Below are 20,481 nucleotides of genomic sequence, written 5' to 3' on the forward strand. Positions count from 1 at the left end.
TTGAAAACATCAACTACAAGTCTACTTGAAATGCGTCTAAGGGTAAAAAAGTAAAACGCTGAGAAAAGAGCCACAGGCAATTTGGAACAGGGCAACTTAAAATCTACTTATCTCAAGCAGGCCAACCAGACCTCATATTCAGCTATGCACTCTTCCAAGGCCCACTTCTCCTCCAAGCCTCTCCTTTGTCTCTGACTAATCCTTTTCCTCCACCCTCACTCTTGTGGCCCTCGAGCAGTCTCACTGGCAGACATGGTCAGAGAGTCCTCAGGCTTGAAGACTTACCTCATTATGTATCAATACCTATCCTTTAGAAGTTATTCCAGGATAAATTAGCCTCTCAAGTCTACTTCCTAAATTTGACAATTTTCCTTACCCCATTCCTAACATATTTCTCTTACACCAAAGGAAGTCCTGTTGGAGACCCAATTTCTGCAGCGACACAAATCAACCACTTGGTAGTTTTTGTGGTATCATTTGTAGTACCCAAACTTTGACTTGAGGTGATTGATGGCAGAATAAAGGCTGCTTCCGTTTGCAGAGCTTCTCCTCCAGGCCACAGGGGAGGTGTGAGCAGAGGGGGGCCAGACTTGTGCTGGAATGTATGATCAGTTAAAGCCAATCACTCCGCACTTGGTAGACACAACGCGGTGGGCTGGTCTGGGGAGATAGGTGCAGAGTGAAAGGTACCAGCACTGCCTTCCCTGGTGGGGAGAGGCCTCTGGGAGGCAGCCTGGAAACGAAGGCAGCTCTGTGTTGCACATTTGCAGGTTAAGTGGAAATGCACGATGCGCCTCTGGTAGACAATTCCAGTTCTGATATTGAAGACATGCATGTGCTTGCAGACACCCAACTCCCCGCTTTTTTAAAAAAAATTTGAAACCGGTGCCACTTACCGAGTCTCACCAAAAACTAGAGCTGATCAGAGCCTGTTTGCACAGTGACTAAAACAAAAAGGGTGAGGAGATTGTCTGGAGCTGGGAGCCTTGCTGGCGCCCCTCAGATCATACTACCCGAACAGCCCCTACTGTACCCTGCCCAAGGCAGGAGCTGTCAGGAGCCCCACAGATAAGCAACTTAAACATACTCTGGCTGAATGAAGGAGACTTACTTGGGGTTTCCACTGCTCTCTGCCAAGCTGAGAAATGGAGTGTGGACAGATGCTCTCTAAGGTCTTGATCTGGGCTCCAAAGAGGCTTAAAGGCTTGGCTAAGCACTGCATTCAGAGTTTCACTTCCCTTTTTTTGTTATTCTTTTAAAAAACAAATTGAAAGCAATACCACCAAGAATAGGCATGTGCATTCCCTTTAACAAAATAATTAAGATTGTAGATTCTGGGTAAAAGTGATCCATAGAGGACATAGTTGAATTCTACCACTAAATTTAAATACATCTCTTGACTATCAGTAGCAAATTGCAAATCTTGGTTTTGACATGGCCAAAGAAGACTCTGTGATGGTTGATTTGTTCAGTAAACAATCAATTTGAGTACCTACTGTGTAGAAGGAAATAAAAGGCAATGTAGATAAAGTGGTACAGACATTGTACTGATCTGCAAGGAGGGAACAATGTATGTACAGTATCATAACTATAAGAAAAGCAAATCACTAAGTACCCAAAATATAGAATAAGAACTCCCAGGATTCTGGAGAAGGAAGTTCACACAGATTGGAGGAAAATTGATGGGGCAGGGGGGAGTGTAGTGGTCTGTGACCCTTAGATTAAATTCTTCTGGAATTCTTAAATGCCTCAGAGTGAATATCACCTGAGACATCATGAGTATTCTGAAAGTATTTGTTAAATCTACATAATAATAGATATTATTAAATGGATGCACTTAATATAAGTGCTGTAAATATATATTACGAGAATATGAAGATCCACTAGAAACTGGGTTGGATCAGGCACTCCAGGAAGAACACTAAAACCAAGGGCACTTGGTAAGGCTAACCTCATGCACTGCAATCTGTGGTTCTTCCCAAGTGTGTATGGTGTGTGTGTGTTGTGTCTCCAAGGCCCACCACACCTTTGTAGTGTGACCTCCTAGAATATACTTTCCCTTTCCTTTTCTAAGGAGTCAAATTCATCTGTTTTATCATTGTGTAGTTAATTTCTTCTCTACATACACATATAATTGGGGCTGGGAGAGATATTCGTGACCACCTAAGTCCAACAGAATTGCCAGAGAGGCATATATAGAAGTAACTGAATGCACAGCATGTTCTTGACCTGGGGGGTGGGGGGTGTTCTAAAACCACAGCTTTCTAGGCTTCACTCCCTAGTTCTGACTCAGTAGACTTGCTCACCTATCTGCTATGCTCTCTGGTTGTTTTTGGAGCTCTGTCTGGCTAGGGAGCCACTGGTCTCCAATATTTCCCCACTAGCACGTGCATCTCCTCTACCACACTTTGTTGAGGGTGGCCTTTTTTTATGGCAAATCATCTTCCCAAAGTTCTCCCATTTCCTTGGGATCATTTTCTCCTCTAAACTCAGTATAGTTGGTGCCTATTTAATACCATTTTACCACATTTTCCTCTTATTTGTGGCATGTTTTAAATTGTGCAATAGTAATTTTTTCAATGTACTGCTTGGGAAATGAGGAGGTCTTGTGTCTTTATGATTATGATAACACTGTTTCTAACTTAGGTGTTTGTGTATATGCACCACACTCCTATTCAATATGACTTAAGAAAGTTCAAAGTTTTCCCAATTAACTAGGGAGTGACTATTTCTATTTTTAAGGGGTCCTTTTAACATAGGAGGGTTCTTTTAAACATTTTTTATTGTCAAAATGATGTACAGAGGGGTTACAGTTACATATGTAAGGTAGTGAGTACATTTCTTGTCAAACTTGTTATCTCTTCCATATGAGGGCTCTTAACAGTTAGTTGCATACAGCTAAGACCAGTTAACTACTTAATGAAAAAGTTATTGTCTTAGAAGTTACTGGAATGTTGTGTATGTATGTCAGTGGCAAAGCAAAACTCAATAAATATGTTAGCTAATGGAACTTTTCTAGGAATAACATCTCATGTGCGTAAATGAATTCTTACAATGTCTACAGGTATGGCCTCCCTGAGTCTCCAGCTCTTGGCCCTAAAGCAGCCTGAGTAAGAGGCAGCTCTGAGAACTCCCTGTGAGATAACCCCCAACAGCCTGGAACCCTTTGTTGTGGAGGCTAGGGAAGCTGCCTAATTAGCCATAATAGCTGCCATGAATTTACTTAAAAGTCCTGTTGGTATTTAGCTGGATTAAAAAACCAAAGTAAATGCCCATTCTCCCCACCCCCACCCCCATGGTGTAAATTATAGCTATGTTCATAATGAATTTTCTTATTTGCATTTCACATAAAGTCCACCAAACTCCTTATTCCCTCATTACTTAACCATTATGAGTTCTTTTACATGGCACTTTTAAGGTTTGCTTTGGCCCAGGGTGAACTATTTGCCCAGACTTTTTATTCCTGGAGTCAGAGCCCCCTGGGGCCTTCTTCACCTTTTACAAATTCACAGCTCATTTTGTGGGTGGTAGTGTTGGCTTGTGTAGTATGTGTGGGCACACTGGGCACAGTGCTGAGATCTCTTAAGTGTTGAAATACTTTGTAAGTAAGGGGCTTATAGCTCAGAGCAATTAAACAGGCAAAAAACGAAAAAAGAAAGGAAAAGAGGTAGAAAATGACTAATAATAGATTAGATGACAAAAGAAACAGCAAAAACTCGGTTAACTTCTTACAGTTATGTACATGACTTTTTGCTGCCTCTGAGAACAAAGTGTAGTCTTGATGAACAATAATAAACAACTACATGCAATGTAGGATAGAGAGAAACTCAGAAAAAAATAATTTGTGTATACTCTCTCAATTTAAAAACAATATTTTCTAAGACGCCTGGGTGAGGCAATGTTACTATAGACATGTACCAACTTGAAGGGAACCACGATGGCTCTTCTCGCCTCCGTCTCTCCCCCTAGTCACCTGTCACACCTGCAAGTCCCCAGCGGGATCTGAGTTGCAACACACACAGTTCCCTCATGAGCTCAAGAGCAAGGATGTGGGACATTATCTCAAGAAGCAAACATGCAGGATCTCAGAACTTTGGAAAAATGATCTGTGGGTTTGTGGATGCCGGACAATTTGGAGCAAGATGAGATCAGAGTCATCACTTGGATCCCACTCCATCCTAATACATGAATTTTACAGAAGGGGCAACGGGGTCCCTCCGCATTAAGTGATGGGACTCAAGATCACACAGAAGTCAATGCAGAGTAGAGGGGGAAGTGCTGAGTTATGACTGTCTAGAAGCTTTCCCCACAGGCCTAGGCGCTCACTGCCGATCCTTAGAGAAGAAATGGGTTGGCTGCGTTGGGGGTGAGTATGCTACCAGGGCCAGCACAAAGGCTGGGAGATGCAGACTGAAGGTCTAGGGAGGCGGGGGTGGGGGTGGGGGGGTGAGTTCTGGATTTGTGCCCAGACATGGAAGTTTGCTCTTTTATCTAAGACTGACTTAAATGACAAGAAAAATGTAATGTTATTAATATGCCATCATATAGTAAATTGCTCTTCTAATGAAACAGCTTATCTGCAGGTAAACCCATATCCCACACGAATATGTGTCTCTTTTGCTCAAATGTGGAGTTGCACCTGATACTAGTTCAAGGACCCTGGTTCGTGTTCACCAGCAAGGCACAAGAACACAGAGCACTGTTATATGGGCAAAACAGTGATGCAGCTCCCCCCACCCCCCAATTCTGGCCCCCAGGAAGCGAGGCCACGCCAGCCACCTCCCCATCTCACATCCAGGAAGCAGTGAGCAGTGCCACAGGCACAGGGTCCTGGGTGTCCTTCCCCGTTGTTCTGAGCAGCAACCTCTCATATCTGTGGTTTCCAAGTTAGTGGCAAGACCTGTTAGAAGTTTAAACCCAGCACGTGCTTTACCAAATAGTGGCAACCCAATCACAATGATGGCCAAGCAGGAATGCCGTCTCTGAAACTGGGCTGAAGTCAGTCTCTCTAAGGATAATGAACACGCACTCATACTCAAACATGCACACACACACACGTGCAGACGTGCACACACACACACACACAGAAGGCCTATATACGGAGCTGGTTTTCTCCCTCTATACCCATTGACCCCCACCTAATAAAGCCTGGAGGCTGCAAGCAGGCGAGCACAGGCGGCAGGCAGTTTGATGTCCCCAGCAGGATACAGGGAGTCAGAAGTGATGCTGTAAATCCAAGCGTAGCCCCAGCCCTGTGTGAAGTGCGGCCTCCGCCTGGCAGAGCTCCCTTTGATGCAAGTGCTGTATATTAATGGGGAAGGCGTTCACTTTTATTTGTCTATACTGTCTGCAACAGCGAAGCCGCCTCATTTAGTGCAGGCCAACGTGAAAATGCACAGAGAAGCAATCTGTTGCAAATTAGCACAAGTCCCCTTTCATTGACTAGCTAGTAATTGGACGGGGTTAAGAAAGTGCAGCTTATCAGATCCTGACAGTGTATCTGCCTATGTGGACAGCAAGCTCTCCCCCATTTCCCCAGGACCCCTGAGGCAATAATCCTTCCTGGACATCTACTTGATCCCAAAGAAAACACTGACTTGTGAAACACACACACACTTGCTTGGCTTTGAAAGGGTGGGTTGGCTAGCCTCCTCGTGCAGCCCCTTACCTTTCTTTAGATATGTTTTTACTCTCCCGTTTCCAGATTGTCTTGAAGTCACTGCAGAACTCATACCACACTGTAAACACGTAGCTGGGTGTGATCTCCTTCTCACCAGCCTTTGGCTTCATCTCAAAATATCCCACTGTTGTTTCAAAACTGCAACCAGCAGGGGGAAGATGGAGAACTGTCAGTGTCAGAACCAGTGAGAGTAGGGAGAAGGGAGAGGGGAGGGGGGGTGACCTGTGCCTCGGAAAACCTATTCCAGTCCAAACTGACTTGCCAAGAAATGCAACGTGGTGGGGGGAAGATGTGGGCACATCTGACCTGTATGGACATAGCATACAGAATTCCAGGGGTGTATAGACTAAACTGCCTGATTTCGTTCTGCATCGCGAATCCACACTGTTTATCTGCTCTGGCTGAGTGGTGACCTCTAGCACCAATGGCATGCGTGCTACAGCATTAGCTGTAGGCAGCTGGACAACCCATTGGGAACAATCTGTTGAATGTCTGAAGAAAACTAGGTTCTGTCAGTGCTCTGGCATATTCTGGCTCTTTGGCTCCATCATTCAACACCCCTGACTCTCAATTTCTCAAGTGACTTAAACTACATGCTCTTCCAGACAGCTACATCTTGAAACCTGACAAGATACAAGACAGTAAGCATGGGGCCTAGGCAAGGCTTGGATGAAAAACTAGAGCTCAGGTTTTCCAAAATACATTCCCAAATATCACTACAAGCCACCCCATGACAGACTACCAGGGCCCCACAAGCAGCCCTTCTAGGAGGCACTACTTCCAAGCAATTGATAGCTCTGAACTCAATCTTTCCTCCTTAACCTCCTCCTCCGTCCCCCACCCATCCCCCCCCCCCCCCCCCCCGCTGTCCAAGCTGAGCTCATTTGCCATGAGCAAGAACAGTTAAATAGTCCCCTTTTCTAGGGTGCTGGAAACTAATCAAACCAGGAACTGCTGGCCATGTTTATTACTCAATGCTCTGTCATTTGTTCAGACACAGAATTTTTTGGGTGGGTGTGGCCATCCTGAATACTGAGTTTCTTAAGGAACTCTATTCAATGGTGATTGTAAAACCCCAAAGTCCTGTAACTATTATGAAGTATACTTTCATCTCCTTCTCAGTTATTGGGCAATATGTATCTCATAAGATTTTATCACATTTCACAGATGAACTGTTAATTGATTCCATGGCTATGATTAGGTGAGATCCAAGCTTGAGCTACAGCTCTTGAGTCCTATAAACTTTTTTCTGCTTCTGTAAATAACAAATCTGTTTTTAATGTAAACTAAAACTACTGGCCCATAGTTATTAAGAAAAGACTATAAGTGTGTAAATGGAGAAAGGCAATTGTTGCAGCATCTATTTAAGGGCTCTGTGAAAATTCCAGACATGCAACTAAAGTAGCAAAGTCTAATCTTGCCCCAGACATAATACCCAATTCTATAAGAGTCAAAATATCAGTAAAGCCAAAGGAGCATTCTATATTATACATCTCTAGTTCTTTCAAAATGAAAATTGTACTGAGTATAGCATTGGCATTCATGAGGAGAGAGTTACATGACCTAGACAAGGACAGACTTTCCTATAGTGGCATAGGACTTTAGATTTGGACATATTGACAGGGTGACGTTTTCAATAGGCTCAATTTACAGATGAGAAAACCAAGGCCTGGAAAGTCAGAATGACCTCCTTTAGTGGCAGAGTGAGGCTTGGAAATCAGGCCCTCTGACACCCATGACACCCTCCTTTGTCTTCCTTCTTGCTGCTCATGCTTGCTTGCACTTTGGAAATAAGTGTGAACATTCACTTCTTTTCATTTTGACTTTCTTCTCAGCCCTGTGTTACACTCAGCAAATGTTAACCCTCAGAAGGGCACACAATAATTTTTTCCTATGTTCACCTTTTACAGTTATAGATTTGTTTGTGCATTAATAGGGAAGGGAAAATTATTCCCTTTTGGCACGTTAGGAGAATAAGTTGTGTTTCTACTTCACAGTAGAGTAATGTAATCACCTGTGGTTCTCACAACACCTCACTAACCTGTGGTGCATTTTGGAGTCTAGATTACAAAACAGAGACACTGGTACAGTTTTAGAAACACACAGCCATCCAGCCCTGTCCTCAGTGGCTATCCCTGGACTTTGTGAGGCCCAGCTTGCTTACTTTTTAGGGGATGAAAACTAGAATAAACACCACATTTCAGCGTTCTCCCTCAAGTATTTTGGGGACTCATGAAGCAAGTGAGCCTGTTCAGAACCAAATGGAATCCCAGGGCACAGCCTGGCTGCAGTTCTGACACAGGTAAGGCCACTGTAAGGAGGCGCCCCAATCTGACTTCAGGTTTCCTCCATGTTTAAACAAAAGCTCCACGCTACACTCTGAACCCAGAGCTATCTGATAAGGTCTACACTACTGCCCTCCCCGGACAAAACTCTCTGCATTCCAAGTTTAGCTTTGATTTACAGAGGAGGAATCACCAAAAAAACTTATGAAATTTACTGATAAATGGAGAAGTACATCAGTAAGAAAATTACTGATGATTAACTGCCAGGAGAAATTTCAGCAGAGGACAGAAAACAATGGTCAGTCAAGCCTTTCCAGATTTCTAATTGCTAGCAGATTACTCTAAAATGGCATTTAGCTTTAACAAGACTGATTTTATACAACTTATTCTACACTAGTCCCCAGCTCCTTTTCTCTCAGCTACAATTCCTGCTATGATCTGTATCCTTCTAATTCAGCCAAACATTTATTGAGTACAGGGGAAGATGATATCCAAGAGCCCTAGTTCAGTAAAACATTTAATTTCAGTGTGGAGATGCTAGAAGGAACGTACCCGCTCACTGTTTTACATGTGTGCCTGAGGAAACTGTTTAGGAAAAGCAAATATCCCTTAGTAAACTGCTTCTCTTGAGAAGTAAACATAAGAATTTACTAAGTCTCACACGAATCTTGGGACATGGACTGCAGACTCCTGAAAGAGTATAACAAACAACCACTGTTTCTGCATTAAAGATGGGGTCTAACATATTTTATGCATGACATGAAAGCTAGGCTACCTTCACCACAGAGCCACGGAAAACGCTGACAACCAAAATTTATGACTCCTCTTAGCACAGCTAATACACAGCAGCTTTGCCTCTCTAAGGTGGCCCCCTCTCCTCCAGCCAAAGTTTTGAAACAGGATTAGAAATGTGACATTTGCCCTGGAAGCTGAATTTGTTTGGCCGATACCAGTGTTCCCTTGTTGATAGTCACTTCTCTGTGTGCTACATATCTCTATAATATGGGCACAATTTTATACATCAAGGGAAAAAAGCTTCACGTAGGGATGAGGCCAAGAGATGGGCACAGAATTCTGAAAGAAGAAGGCCATTTACAAAGATGACTGTGACAAGAGGACATGAAGGACTGGAGAGCTCTCTGTACTGAGAGACTGTAAGATTCCCTTAATCTTGCTTTCATCAGCATTTTCATTTTGTTGGCATTTCAGAGGAGGCAGGAAGGATGCTGGCACCTGTCAGGCAGGCCAGACACTGCTGTCTGTGGGTTTTCAGAACTCTAGACAGGAAAATGGCTCATTTTTGTCCATTCATTTGCACTTAAACTCATAATTGGGAAATTCTTCTCATTCATTTTATAATGCTCATTTTCCTCCCTCTCATTTAATTTTCTAGTCATTTTAGAACTGATACTGGCAAAATAAACCCGTATCACTGGCTAAAAGAATGGCTCTGTAAATCCCTGGTCACCCTTCTTCAAGGGAGGGATGACCAGGCTGACTGACCTAGCTAACTAACAAAAAAGGACCCCCCCGGCCCCATCAGCACCATTACTGGGCTCTGCTGGGTGAGGTGGATGCTGGACTCGGTGGATGCCTCCAGGGGGTGGCTACTGAGAGAGGGAGGAGAGAGGAGAGCCATGAGAGGATGGACAGGAGACTTCTGGGGCTCCCCTGCTTTCTGGGGTACTTTTTTTTTTTGCAGAGTTTAGTCCTTTTTCTCCACTTGTCCCGTCTACAATATCCTCTAGAATCTGAAGGACACTGTCAGTCTCCCAGGCATGTGCAGGGATCAGCCTTTCCTCACTTCCACAGCGTAGCTCAGTAGTGAGGAGGTGAGCAGAGCAATCATCATTTGTGAGAATGAGGCAGGTCAGTTACTTCTGGATGATTCCCTGCTTCCTGGGGAAAATCTCACAGCCCCATTGCAGTTCCTGAATAAACTGCACTGTTCATGGATTCATCGTATTAACAAATGGCACCAAAAGAATGGCTGCCCACATGTTGTACAAGTGAGAGAAACCTCCCACAAAACACCACTGCGGCACGACTCACCACTTACCTGAGCATTCAAAGTCACAGAGACAGGAAGTACAACAGTGGCTGCCAGGGGTTTGGCCATAAGGGGAAGAGGAGTTAGTGCTGAATGAGTAAAGACTTTCAGCTGGAGAAGAGGAAAAAGCTCTGGAGATGGATGGCTTCAGAGCAATAATAATACTAGTGATCCTAACAAATACTAAATAATAATTCTAAAAATACTAAATAATAACTACTACTACTACATAAATAGCCAAAGAAAGAACAGAGACCAGTCCAAGCTGCTAATTACCTTTTCTGTGCTTTCTCCAAGTGAGCTTCTTCCATTTTATGCTCTTTTTTGGCTGTAAAAGAAAAACAATTATGATTAAAACTATTTTATTACATATGTCTTATGTTATTTTGAAACTCTGATGACCTTCATTCATTGTTGCAAGATGTCGGGTTCATGGGTTTGCAATTTCCCGACCTATCCTATGTTTTGGAGGTAGGACTCAATTTACCCCATTTGCCATATGCTTTGTTGCTAATGGTGGCCAAACACGTTTGTGTTTCCTCTGGGACACTTCTGAGAGTACAAGGGAATAATACACAGCCTTATACACACCACCGGAGACTCACCACTCTCTAGGAAGTCTGAGGAAGCCTCTGAACTCCTTTCTCAGAATGATGTTTTTAAATGCATTGAAAAGAAAAAAAAGCCCACACAAGATACCGTATGATCCCAAGACACAATTCTGGATCCACACATTACATTAACAACTCATACCCTGTAGGGATTAATTTAATAAAGCTCTATATTAAATGTTTTCTCGCTAATTCAAGGGTGATACTTTCAGGATGATTAGGAAAATACACAACTTGTAACATGATGTGTATGGCTACGCAAACTTAGTTTAAGGCTATAATGATGCAGAATGAATGAACAAAATGATCTGTCAAATGTGGGATCTCTCTTTTGATATTCCAGGAGGAGTATTAGAAGGGTTTGGAACATGTGGGCATTGGGTTTAGCTTAAAGTCACAGTCTCTGCAGCTTCGTAGCCAGAACTGATTTCACTGCAGCTATGAAAGCCCTGGATGGTATGTTCTTCCAACAGAAGGCTGTGTAATCCACATTGAACATCTGTTTAGAAAGGCATCTCCACCAACTTCCTGAGCTGGGAGGAAGCTAAGCAGCTTCTACGTCAGCACCTGTACTTTCAGGTTATGGACACAGCCGCCATCCTCAAGGTCACAAACCCACTTCTGCTGGCTTTATCATCTCACTTAGCACTCACATAATGGAAGAGAGTCAGGGCCTTGCATCAGTTGGGTATGGCTTAAGAGAATACCGTAGCTGGTTTGATCTAGTATCCAGAGTGCCAATGCTGTCTCCAAATTGGCAATAAGGCTGTTTTACTTTCTTGATATTCATGTGTCATTAGAGTAGCACTTTCAATTTCCTTCCGGAACTTTTTCTTTGCATTCAGTTTGGCTAATTTTTCAGTGCAAGATGCCTAGCTTTCTGCTTGTCTTGTCTTTTAACATACCTTCATCTCATATTTGAACATCCTAGATTTTGACTGAAAGTGAACACTCAGAGTCCACAGCAAGAATATAAACTGGCCTGTGTGTGTCTCCGGGCACAGGGAGGCTGAGGAGGAGGAGAGAAATGGGGAAATAGCAAGTTGATGGAGAAGTCAGATCATATACGTTCATGGGTTAAGTCATATAGGGGTACAGTTCAAGGCAGCCCAAGACAATGACAAAACTAACATCAAAGACAGTTGATCAGAGCCAGGCTTTGATGGTTTATGCCTATAATCTTAGATACTCAGGTGGCTGAGATCTAGAAGGTACAATCTGAAGGCATGGCCTCAGCTCCATAGAAAATGAGAAATAATGGTTCAACCAGGAGAGGATACCTGAGGCACCTTGTTCCCACCTGCTCGAGTCTGTTATAATACTCTAAGGGGGGGGGCATTTTTTTCTGAAATTTTGTAACCATCCCAAAGTCACAGAACTGAGGTATCCAGTCATTGCTCTCTTCCGATGCTGTATTTTTAACAAATTGAAACTTTGTGGTATCCCTGCCTCAAGCAAATCTAGCAGTGCCGTCTTCAGCAGCATCTACCCTCAATGTGTCAGTCATTTTCACAATATTTCATATGTTCTCATTTTTATCTCTTGTAGTAGCTGTGATTGGCAATCTTTTTTTGTGGTTGCATTGGAGACAGGGCCTTGTGGACATTTCTGCCTGGGCTGCTTCAATCTGTGACCCTCCAGACTTTAGCCTCCTGAGTAGCATCCACATGGAGCAGTCCAAGCAAAACATGATTCAGAGAGAGTAGGGATCTATTCCAAATGTAATTAAGGCATATTTATGGGTACCTATCAGGGAGGTAGTAAATTGTGAAATAAGGGGAAGGAAGAGAGGTTTGACTATCTTCCTAGCATTCTTTATAGCCTATTACACTTTAATACATCATGGTTTATGGACCTGACATGACTGGTATAAACCGACAGGACAATAGTAAAGAAGCTGCTTTTATGATCGCCATACAATAGAGGAGCTGGGGATGCTGAGGAGGACCAAAGGCAGACAAGCTCTGCTCCACGAGGTGTCTACTGGTGCGAACACGGCGGTCATTTTTCATTCTTTAGAAAACTGCTCTGTGGTGTACTTCCCAGGAGAAAAGACTGCTGTGTGCAGCAGAGGCAACAGTATGCCCACTGGACACTGGGAAGAGAAGAGACTCTTAACTTCAGAAGGCAGAACCACTGAGTTCTTGGAAGTGTTTACCCTATCTTTCTCTTGGAACATTTGTCCATAAAGGATGACCCGCTACCTAGTCTTCCCACCTTACTAGTTCTTCTCACTGTGGTTAAGTGAGAAGAACCATCACACCAGGTCTGACATGGAGCTTACATTGGTAAGCTCGTGGATCACCAAGGAAAAGCCAGGGAAGGAATATGTGTGATTTCCTACATGAAGTGGCATAATGACACAATGCCAGATGTCCCTAACCTGTGCTCAGGCAAAAGTACACCAAAGAGCTCAGGCTTTTGGTACAAGGGACAAGTAAAAGACATTGTAATAGAGGCTTTGAAAAGATCTTTAGAGTTGTAAATTCCAAGAAGCTCAGATGAAAGGAGCCCCTTAACAAGTCATCATGCAGTCGCCCCTGTGAGCAGACATCCCAGTCTGGATCTGCTTGTGTTCATACTTCCTGGGTCTTATCCTTTTCATCATTTGCCATTTTCAGTTGACTTTCATAATGGAACTTGAATACTTCTATAGGCACCAGGGAAATACAACATACTAGTACTGCCTAACTTGGGGACCCAGGGCCGTTCTCAACCAGGTTTCTTCACATGGCCTGCAGAACCCCAGGGATGCCTGGAGTATAGTCCCTTGCCTGCCAGTGGCATGTGAGTAGAAACATCTTTTAGTTGGTCTTCAGTCATTCACATTTTTACACTTTTAAATCCACGATGTTTCACAGGATTCATAGAATAGCTTGCTGGTATGATAATTTGAGTTAGAAAGTGTTGTAAAAAGCTTTCCTGTTATATATAATAAAAAGAGCTATACTATTCTTTTATTTTATGATGGCCATAGCAATTATTTACATAGCACAGATTAAGGGATCACTATATAACCTAAAGTATCCATCAGGTTCCACATCCAGTCTCAAAGAAAATACCCTGGCAACTCCCAGAGGTAATGTGGTCCACATAATTAAAATCTAAACTTGGTAGATTTATAATACTGAACAAGTTAACCCATTGTAAAGACTTCATGCTTTTTTCCCCACTAAACTTTAGCTGAGATGTTCTTCCCCCCAAACTCAGGTAAGTTTTTATTGACAGGATACTCAAATTTTTAGACTATATAAGGAATATTGTTCATTCTTCTTAAAGGAAACCATTAACTAATATTCTGCACCCTTTCACCCCCTACTTCTTCCTGCACAGTTCAGTGATGCTCCACGAAGCAGTGGAGCCATCTGTACTCAGTAACTTCTTGTTTTCAGGTTCACACTGATACCATTATCGAGGAGGCTGGTAAGTCCATATAGCTCTAGCCTAGTCTAACCATTAAATTTTATTGCGGAGAAAAAAGCAACCCAAGTTGATGTTATGACTTTCCTTGTTACACTAGCAGTGTACACTGACAGTTACACCAAACACTGTAACCTCTCCACTATCCCCAGCACTTCCCAATGAGTGCTGTTCCTCACGATTCTCAAAAGCAGAAGTGGTACCCTGGACCCACACTGAACCACACATTTTCCTCAGTAGTAGGTACATCAGAGAGAAAGCTCTGAGATGGAATTCCAGCTTTCATTCTGAATTTCCTGACTCTCGATGCTTTAAAACAGACCATGGGGGTAAAATTTTAGAACAATCAGGTGAGAGGCTCATTAGCATTAATGGGAGGCAGGTGGTGGCATTCTTAAAGCCTGAAATTCTCCCTATTATGCCATCTTCTAGGCCCAGATATACCTTTGATTTGTCAGTGTATGTCTTTTGCTACAAAGATTTTTTTCTGATTTATTTTTCACAGACACTTCTAAATAAGTATATTTATTGTATGTGACTTTTTCATGTAGGTTAACTGAAATCCTGCCTTCCTGCAAGGACCACCTTGCCTCCTGGCCATCTCAAACCCAGTGGGAGGAGTGGGACCTTCTACAGCTCTCTGTAATTTCTTAGATGTCATATGGACAATGAATTCAATAACTGCATTGTCCAGAGAGAAAACACTCTGTAGAAAATACAAAGAATTACAAAGACACTAGATTAAAAAAAAAAAGACTGTTTCCATTCGTTTTTGCCAAGAACCTTTGGGAAATTTGACATGAGATGAGGTTTAGAGTCCCGAGGATCTAGATTATCATTTGGGGATAGGCTGTACATTCCCAGTGGAAATGGGTGTTTCCTCAAACAACTCTGCCCTATCTTGTAAGAGCACTAACTAAAGGTGCAGACTTTTTGGAAGGCATGAACTGTGGTCTTCTGTTTTAAGCTTTGTACTCAAACATCTAGCACTTGAGATTATAAACCTAGTGTTTATAAATCAATAACTTGTTACTCTGTTACTGGTCAGACTGACTATAAATGCAGATGCTAATTTGACAATGCGACAGGTTGGCAGGCACAGTGGTAACAGGCTACATGTCCTTTCCTCTCTGGTTACTATAGCACACTTCAAAAACAAGGATCTCACTTATTTGTGTTTCTTTTCATCTCAGAGAATTTTAGTATTTGATACTCAGCAAGTCTAAACCAAATATCTCATTAAGAAACTGAGCCAAGAATCCTCCAACTGACATGTTCAGTCTCCCAAAGCTGCCTCTGCTAACTATCCACATCATCAGGGTTCCCATTTGATTCATCATGGTTCCCATTTGATTCATCATAGCTTACTTTGTGCATTTAGACATCAGAGCTGTAAAAACCTGTCAACTATAAACTCTTGTGTTATGGTTTAAAGGTGAGTTAAGATAAACAATATGGAAATGAATAGATATTGGACTGTCCAATAATAGAATGCTATCCTAGATTGAATCCTGTCTTCTAATAGCATTGGTAAACAAAATCCAAGGTCACCTGACTGGCAGAGCAGTAGCTTATGGAGTAGGCTAACTGACCAGGACAGCTAGGCTGGTGATGGCACTGAGCATGGCAGACATTCACCAAATTCTCAGTTGTGTACCAGGTACTATGGTGAGGGATTTGCACACATTATTTAAACTTTTCAGCTCATATGTAAGGAATGTTCTGTGTTGTGCTTATTGATAGAGCCAAAACTTCACCTTGTTCCATTGCTTTTTAACTGCTGGCAGTATGTATACTGTTGAACTTGGCTAACACTCCATTTTGTAACTTAGAACTGGAAGTAATAATAGGGTCTACTTAGACAGTTGTTGTAAGATTTAATAGAGACATCTGTAAGGTGTCCAACACTGCACCTGGCACATTCATTCAGCAAGTATCAATTACTATGATCACCAGGACCACCACTATATTTGTGCTAGAAGAATGTTTTCTTATCCCTCTTTTCATGGCTTCCTGAGAGACTTGTTAGAGTCCTTGAGTATTTTCCCTCTACTAACATGTGTATTCCTGCAATAAACTCCCCAAGGCTTAATGCACTGACTAGATCCATATATCCATATCCCAACCATGCTTGCATTGAACATCAAAAGAAAATGCTATGACATGAGTTACAAGTAGAAATTATGTAAAGCAGTGTATAGTTACTACATATATCACAGATATAACACACAGGCATAAAATGTTCTGTTAAAATATTAAAAGGTGGGCTGGGGATATAGCCTAGTGGCAAGAGTGCCTGCCTCGGATACACGAGGCCCTAGGTTCGATTCCCCAGCACCACATATACAGAAAATGGCCAGAAGCGGCGCTGTGGCTCAAGTGGCAGAGTGCTAGCCTTGAGCGGGAAGAAGCCAGGGACAGTGCTCAGGCCCTGAGTCCAAGGCCCAGGACTGGCCAAAAAAAAAAAAAAAAGTATTAAAAGGTAATAATATGCCAAAATATTTTAGTTGCTACTTTGCCTCTCTGGTTGAGAAGACTTTTTTTCCCTATGATATTGGTTGCCTTTTGATGAACTGCTTTCACATAATACATCAGAAAAACAAACAAACAGCACACTGAGAGCAAGAAACTTGTTGACATTTATAGTCATATATTCATTTAGTTGAAATCATAATGAATACATAGTGTATTTCTTTTCTCTTAACATGTCAAGGAGGAAATCAGCTTTTAAATCAACTATTATAATTGATTTATATTTAAACTTATACTTATTGAAAATAATTATTGAGAACAGCCTTTCTTTCAAAATGGGTATGGAATCTATTCAAATAAAGCAACATGATTTTCTAGAAACTCATGAGACAGCATTTCAAAATAACTTTCTGATTGTGTTTCTTAAATGAAATTGTATAGAAAAGGTTGTTCATTCATCATTATTATTAAAATATCACACATAAATGAAGCAGATTGGTGTCTTTTTTTTTTTTTTTTTTTTTTTGGCCAGTCCTGGGCCTTGGACTCAGGGCCTGAGCACTGTCCCTGGCTTCTTCCTGCTCAAGGCTAGCACTCTGCCACTTGAGCCACAGCGCCGCTTCTGGCCGTTTTCTGTATATGTGGTGCTGGGGAATTGAACCTAGGGCCTCGTGTATCCGAGGCAGGCACTCTTGCCACTAGGCTATATCCCCAGCCAGATTGGTGTCTTTTGATTTACTTTGGAAACGATCTATTCCTTCACCCCACAGTCTATTTTTGTTACTTAATAGAGAAATATTTGGATGGCTGCAAGTGTTCAAGTAGTGTCTAACACTAAAAAGTAAGTTAACATTTCTTCCCAATATGCCTAAGCCTAATGTATTTATTTGTTCAGTGTTTGAAAAATACATTACCATTTCCCTTAGCAGGAAAGAAGACTAAGTGTCCTTCCATTCTTCAAAGCAAGAATGAGGCACGGAGCATATGACAAGACACACATGCATGCGTACACACACACACATGCGTACACACACACACACACACACACACACACACCCTTAGTAGGAAATGGATCTCCTTAGAAATCTAAGTGAAAACGACCCAGGCTCCAGTCTTAGGTAAACTGGAAAGGTACCAACTATGTTCCTTCAGCAGGAGCTTAAACCTAATTGTGCAAGTGGTATGAAGCTGATTTCAGAAAAGGGGAGAAAAATCTCATGAAACCAGAGGCTTGAAATGTATTCCTGGTGAAGCCCACAGCAGTACCTCCTCCCGTGGGATGATAGGGATGATTTATGAAGCTGAAGTCATTTCTTGTGATTGTGCTGCAGGGAGATTGGTTTCACATGATCTGTGAAGCCAGGCTGGGCGAGCCGGAGAAGAGCCCACATGTTCAACCGAGGCTGGGCCTGCCTCTTCAAGGGGATTCCAGAGCCCTGGGGAGATGGAGGGGGGAGAGGGGGAAGGTGGGAGGGGCTGCACTGTGATCCGTGCGGCCCTGCCCCCACCCCAGCTCATTAGGTGGACACACCGCTCTCTCATTTTCATTCTCCTCTTAAAAAGTATTACTAGTGGTGGTGTGTGGGAGTGGGGGCTCATTGTAAATGCCCAGCAGGATAGTAGCGAGGCTGAGATTAATTCCCCATGGATTTATGGGGGGGCTGAGATTAATCCCCCATGGATTTATGGGGTTCCTCTCACCCACCATGACTTGCACGATTTCAAAGGTGCTTATGCTGCTGGTTTTATGGCTGGTCACTGACTTTATTCTGGCATATGGCGATTGGCGCCGTGACACGGAGTGAACATTTTATACCTGAATTAAAGTGGATATTTGACAGTTTCTGTCAGAAAGTTCAGAGCAAAGAATTTGTGGGACAAGATTTATTGCATATTTTATATGGAACACATCTGTTTCTTTGCTAGCTTTGTTCATTCCCTTAAAAAATTTAAAGAAGTTTCCTAAAGAAACATAATGATGGACAGAAAAAAAAATCCCAAGAAGAAGAAAAATATAGCCAAAAAATGAGTATTTAGGGCCTACCTTTTTTTTTTCCTTTAAAAAAGACTTCTTATTTTGGAGAGGAAAATGACTCATAGTCATGTATAAAAGCTCAGTGAAACAATGCTGCTATTATTGGCAATTATTTTTGGTTGGTTTAATTCCATTCTTGTAATGAGGCTAAAAATTGAAGTGCATAATCTACAATTTTCTACATACTTGCCTTTGACGCACTTTGAAAGATTTTTGCCATACCAAATGGTGGAATAAATGAGTCCAACCACATCACTGTCAAGCACAAACCTACAGACATTTAAACCTTTAAAAGAGATATGTCTAAGGATAGACACAGACAACCTCTAGGCCAGATCCATCAACCCAATGGGGAGTATGCAAATGTCAACCCAAAGTGATGGGCTAAGCCAAATATGAAGGATGAACATAAAACTAAATGCCACGTGAGGAGCATATGTAAGCTTCTTCTAATCTAAAGACTCTCTTCCTACAGGGGTTAAGTGAATGTGGTAACAGATTCCCCATCCCGCCAACGTGATGGGGAGCGGACCTCTGCATCAATTAACAGAACACTTTGTCTCTGAATAAATTCACTGTAAAACTGAAAAAAAAAAACACATGCCTGGAAAATCTTGAAAAATTATTTTTTACTTAGGCAATACATAGATTACTAAACAGATGAAGGAAACTTTGAGAGCTCTCCCTCTGCCTCTCATCCTCCCGCTCACTCAACATACATAGTCATGGCCCAAAACCTGTTGCCAGTCTGGGACACACCTCTCACGACTCCCCAGCCCTGTGCAAAGGCGCAGGGAAACCCGGGAGCACACTTGTATTATCTTGGTCTTTTGACTTTCTATGTCATGCCTATTATGTACGTTTCATTGGAGAAGAGTCAAATACTTTCCTCATGTCTTCTGCTTGTACAATCACTTTAAAGGTGGCCCTTCCTTTCCCTAAGATAAGGAAGATGATATTCATTTTCTTATAATATTGCTTATTATTTGATTTTTGGCCTTTGTTGCTATTCATTTGGGTCATTAATCACACAGAAACTAACCTCCACTTCTTTTTTAAAATATGAGTAAGTAATGCTCACACATCACAATTTTCTAAAAGACAATCAGATTTCGCACACAATGGCAGTTTTGTCTTGGCCTCTCCTGTGTATCAGTGCTATTCTTTTTTCCTTCTCATTCCTCTAGCTAGGGCTTTCAGCAGCCTGGGTTAAGTTACTCATTCATGTTTATTCTGACTTGGACATACTTGGATTTGCCCCCATCATATTTATTTATTTTGAGCTTCTATTTACCAACCCTTTTAGCTATTTGCATTTTGCTGACTTTTACTGGACTCACCAAATTGCTTATTTGCCATTGATGGCTTAAATAAGATAAACTCTGATTTTGTGACTGGCCAATATAGTAAGCTGCCTTATTTCTGAATTTATTACATAAAATTTGTGCCATCATGGTAATAAATATAAAATATTCCTCAAAAATAAAAAGAAGCTAGGCCTCTGGTGACTCATGCCTGTAATCCGAGCTACCCAGGAGGCTGAGCTCTGAGGATCACAGTTCAAAGTCAGCCTGGTCAGGAAAGTCTGTGAGACTTTTATTTCCAACTAACCACCAGAAAACCAGAAGTGGCACTGTGGCTCAAAGTGATAGAGTACTAGCTTTGAGTAAAAGAGCTCAGGGGACCGTGCCTTAGCCCCAGCTTCAAGTCCTACAACTGAAAAAAAAAACACAAAAGAAATTTCAAAAACAAACATTTTAAATTCCCGTGTTCATATCACACATGGATGTGGAGCTGCTTTGTATGTCCCATGCTAACATCTGTGCTTAAATCATGGCGAGTGCTTTTCTGCCCCCCATTTTGTGAAAACATGCCTCCTCCAAAGCACATTTGTTTCCCCACAAGGGCACCTAAAGTTGTGCTTAACT

At 42.1% G+C, this 20,481-nt stretch overlaps 1 protein-coding gene and 1 long non-coding RNA gene across 2 annotated transcripts in view; one reads left to right on the top strand and one right to left on the bottom strand.

Annotated features, from left to right (window-relative positions):
• Fmn1 (formin 1) overlaps positions 1-20,481 on the bottom strand; it is a 151,913-nt gene that overhangs the window by 6,522 nt on the left and 124,910 nt on the right. The window contains 2 exon segments of the mRNA XM_048332706.1: positions 5,669-5,818; positions 10,292-10,343. Coding sequence (XP_048188663.1) covers positions 5,669-5,818; positions 10,292-10,343 — 202 coding nt within the window.
• LOC125340840 lies at positions 16,853-19,659 on the top strand. The gene is made up of 2 exons (XR_007208824.1): positions 16,853-17,018; positions 17,238-19,659. It is a non-coding gene; the product is annotated as an uncharacterized LOC125340840 (long non-coding RNA).

Source organism: Perognathus longimembris, chromosome 23 (assembly GCF_023159225.1).
Source record: "Perognathus longimembris pacificus isolate PPM17 chromosome 23, ASM2315922v1, whole genome shotgun sequence".
In the NCBI taxonomy this organism is placed as follows: Eukaryota; Metazoa; Chordata; class Mammalia; order Rodentia; family Heteromyidae; genus Perognathus; species Perognathus longimembris.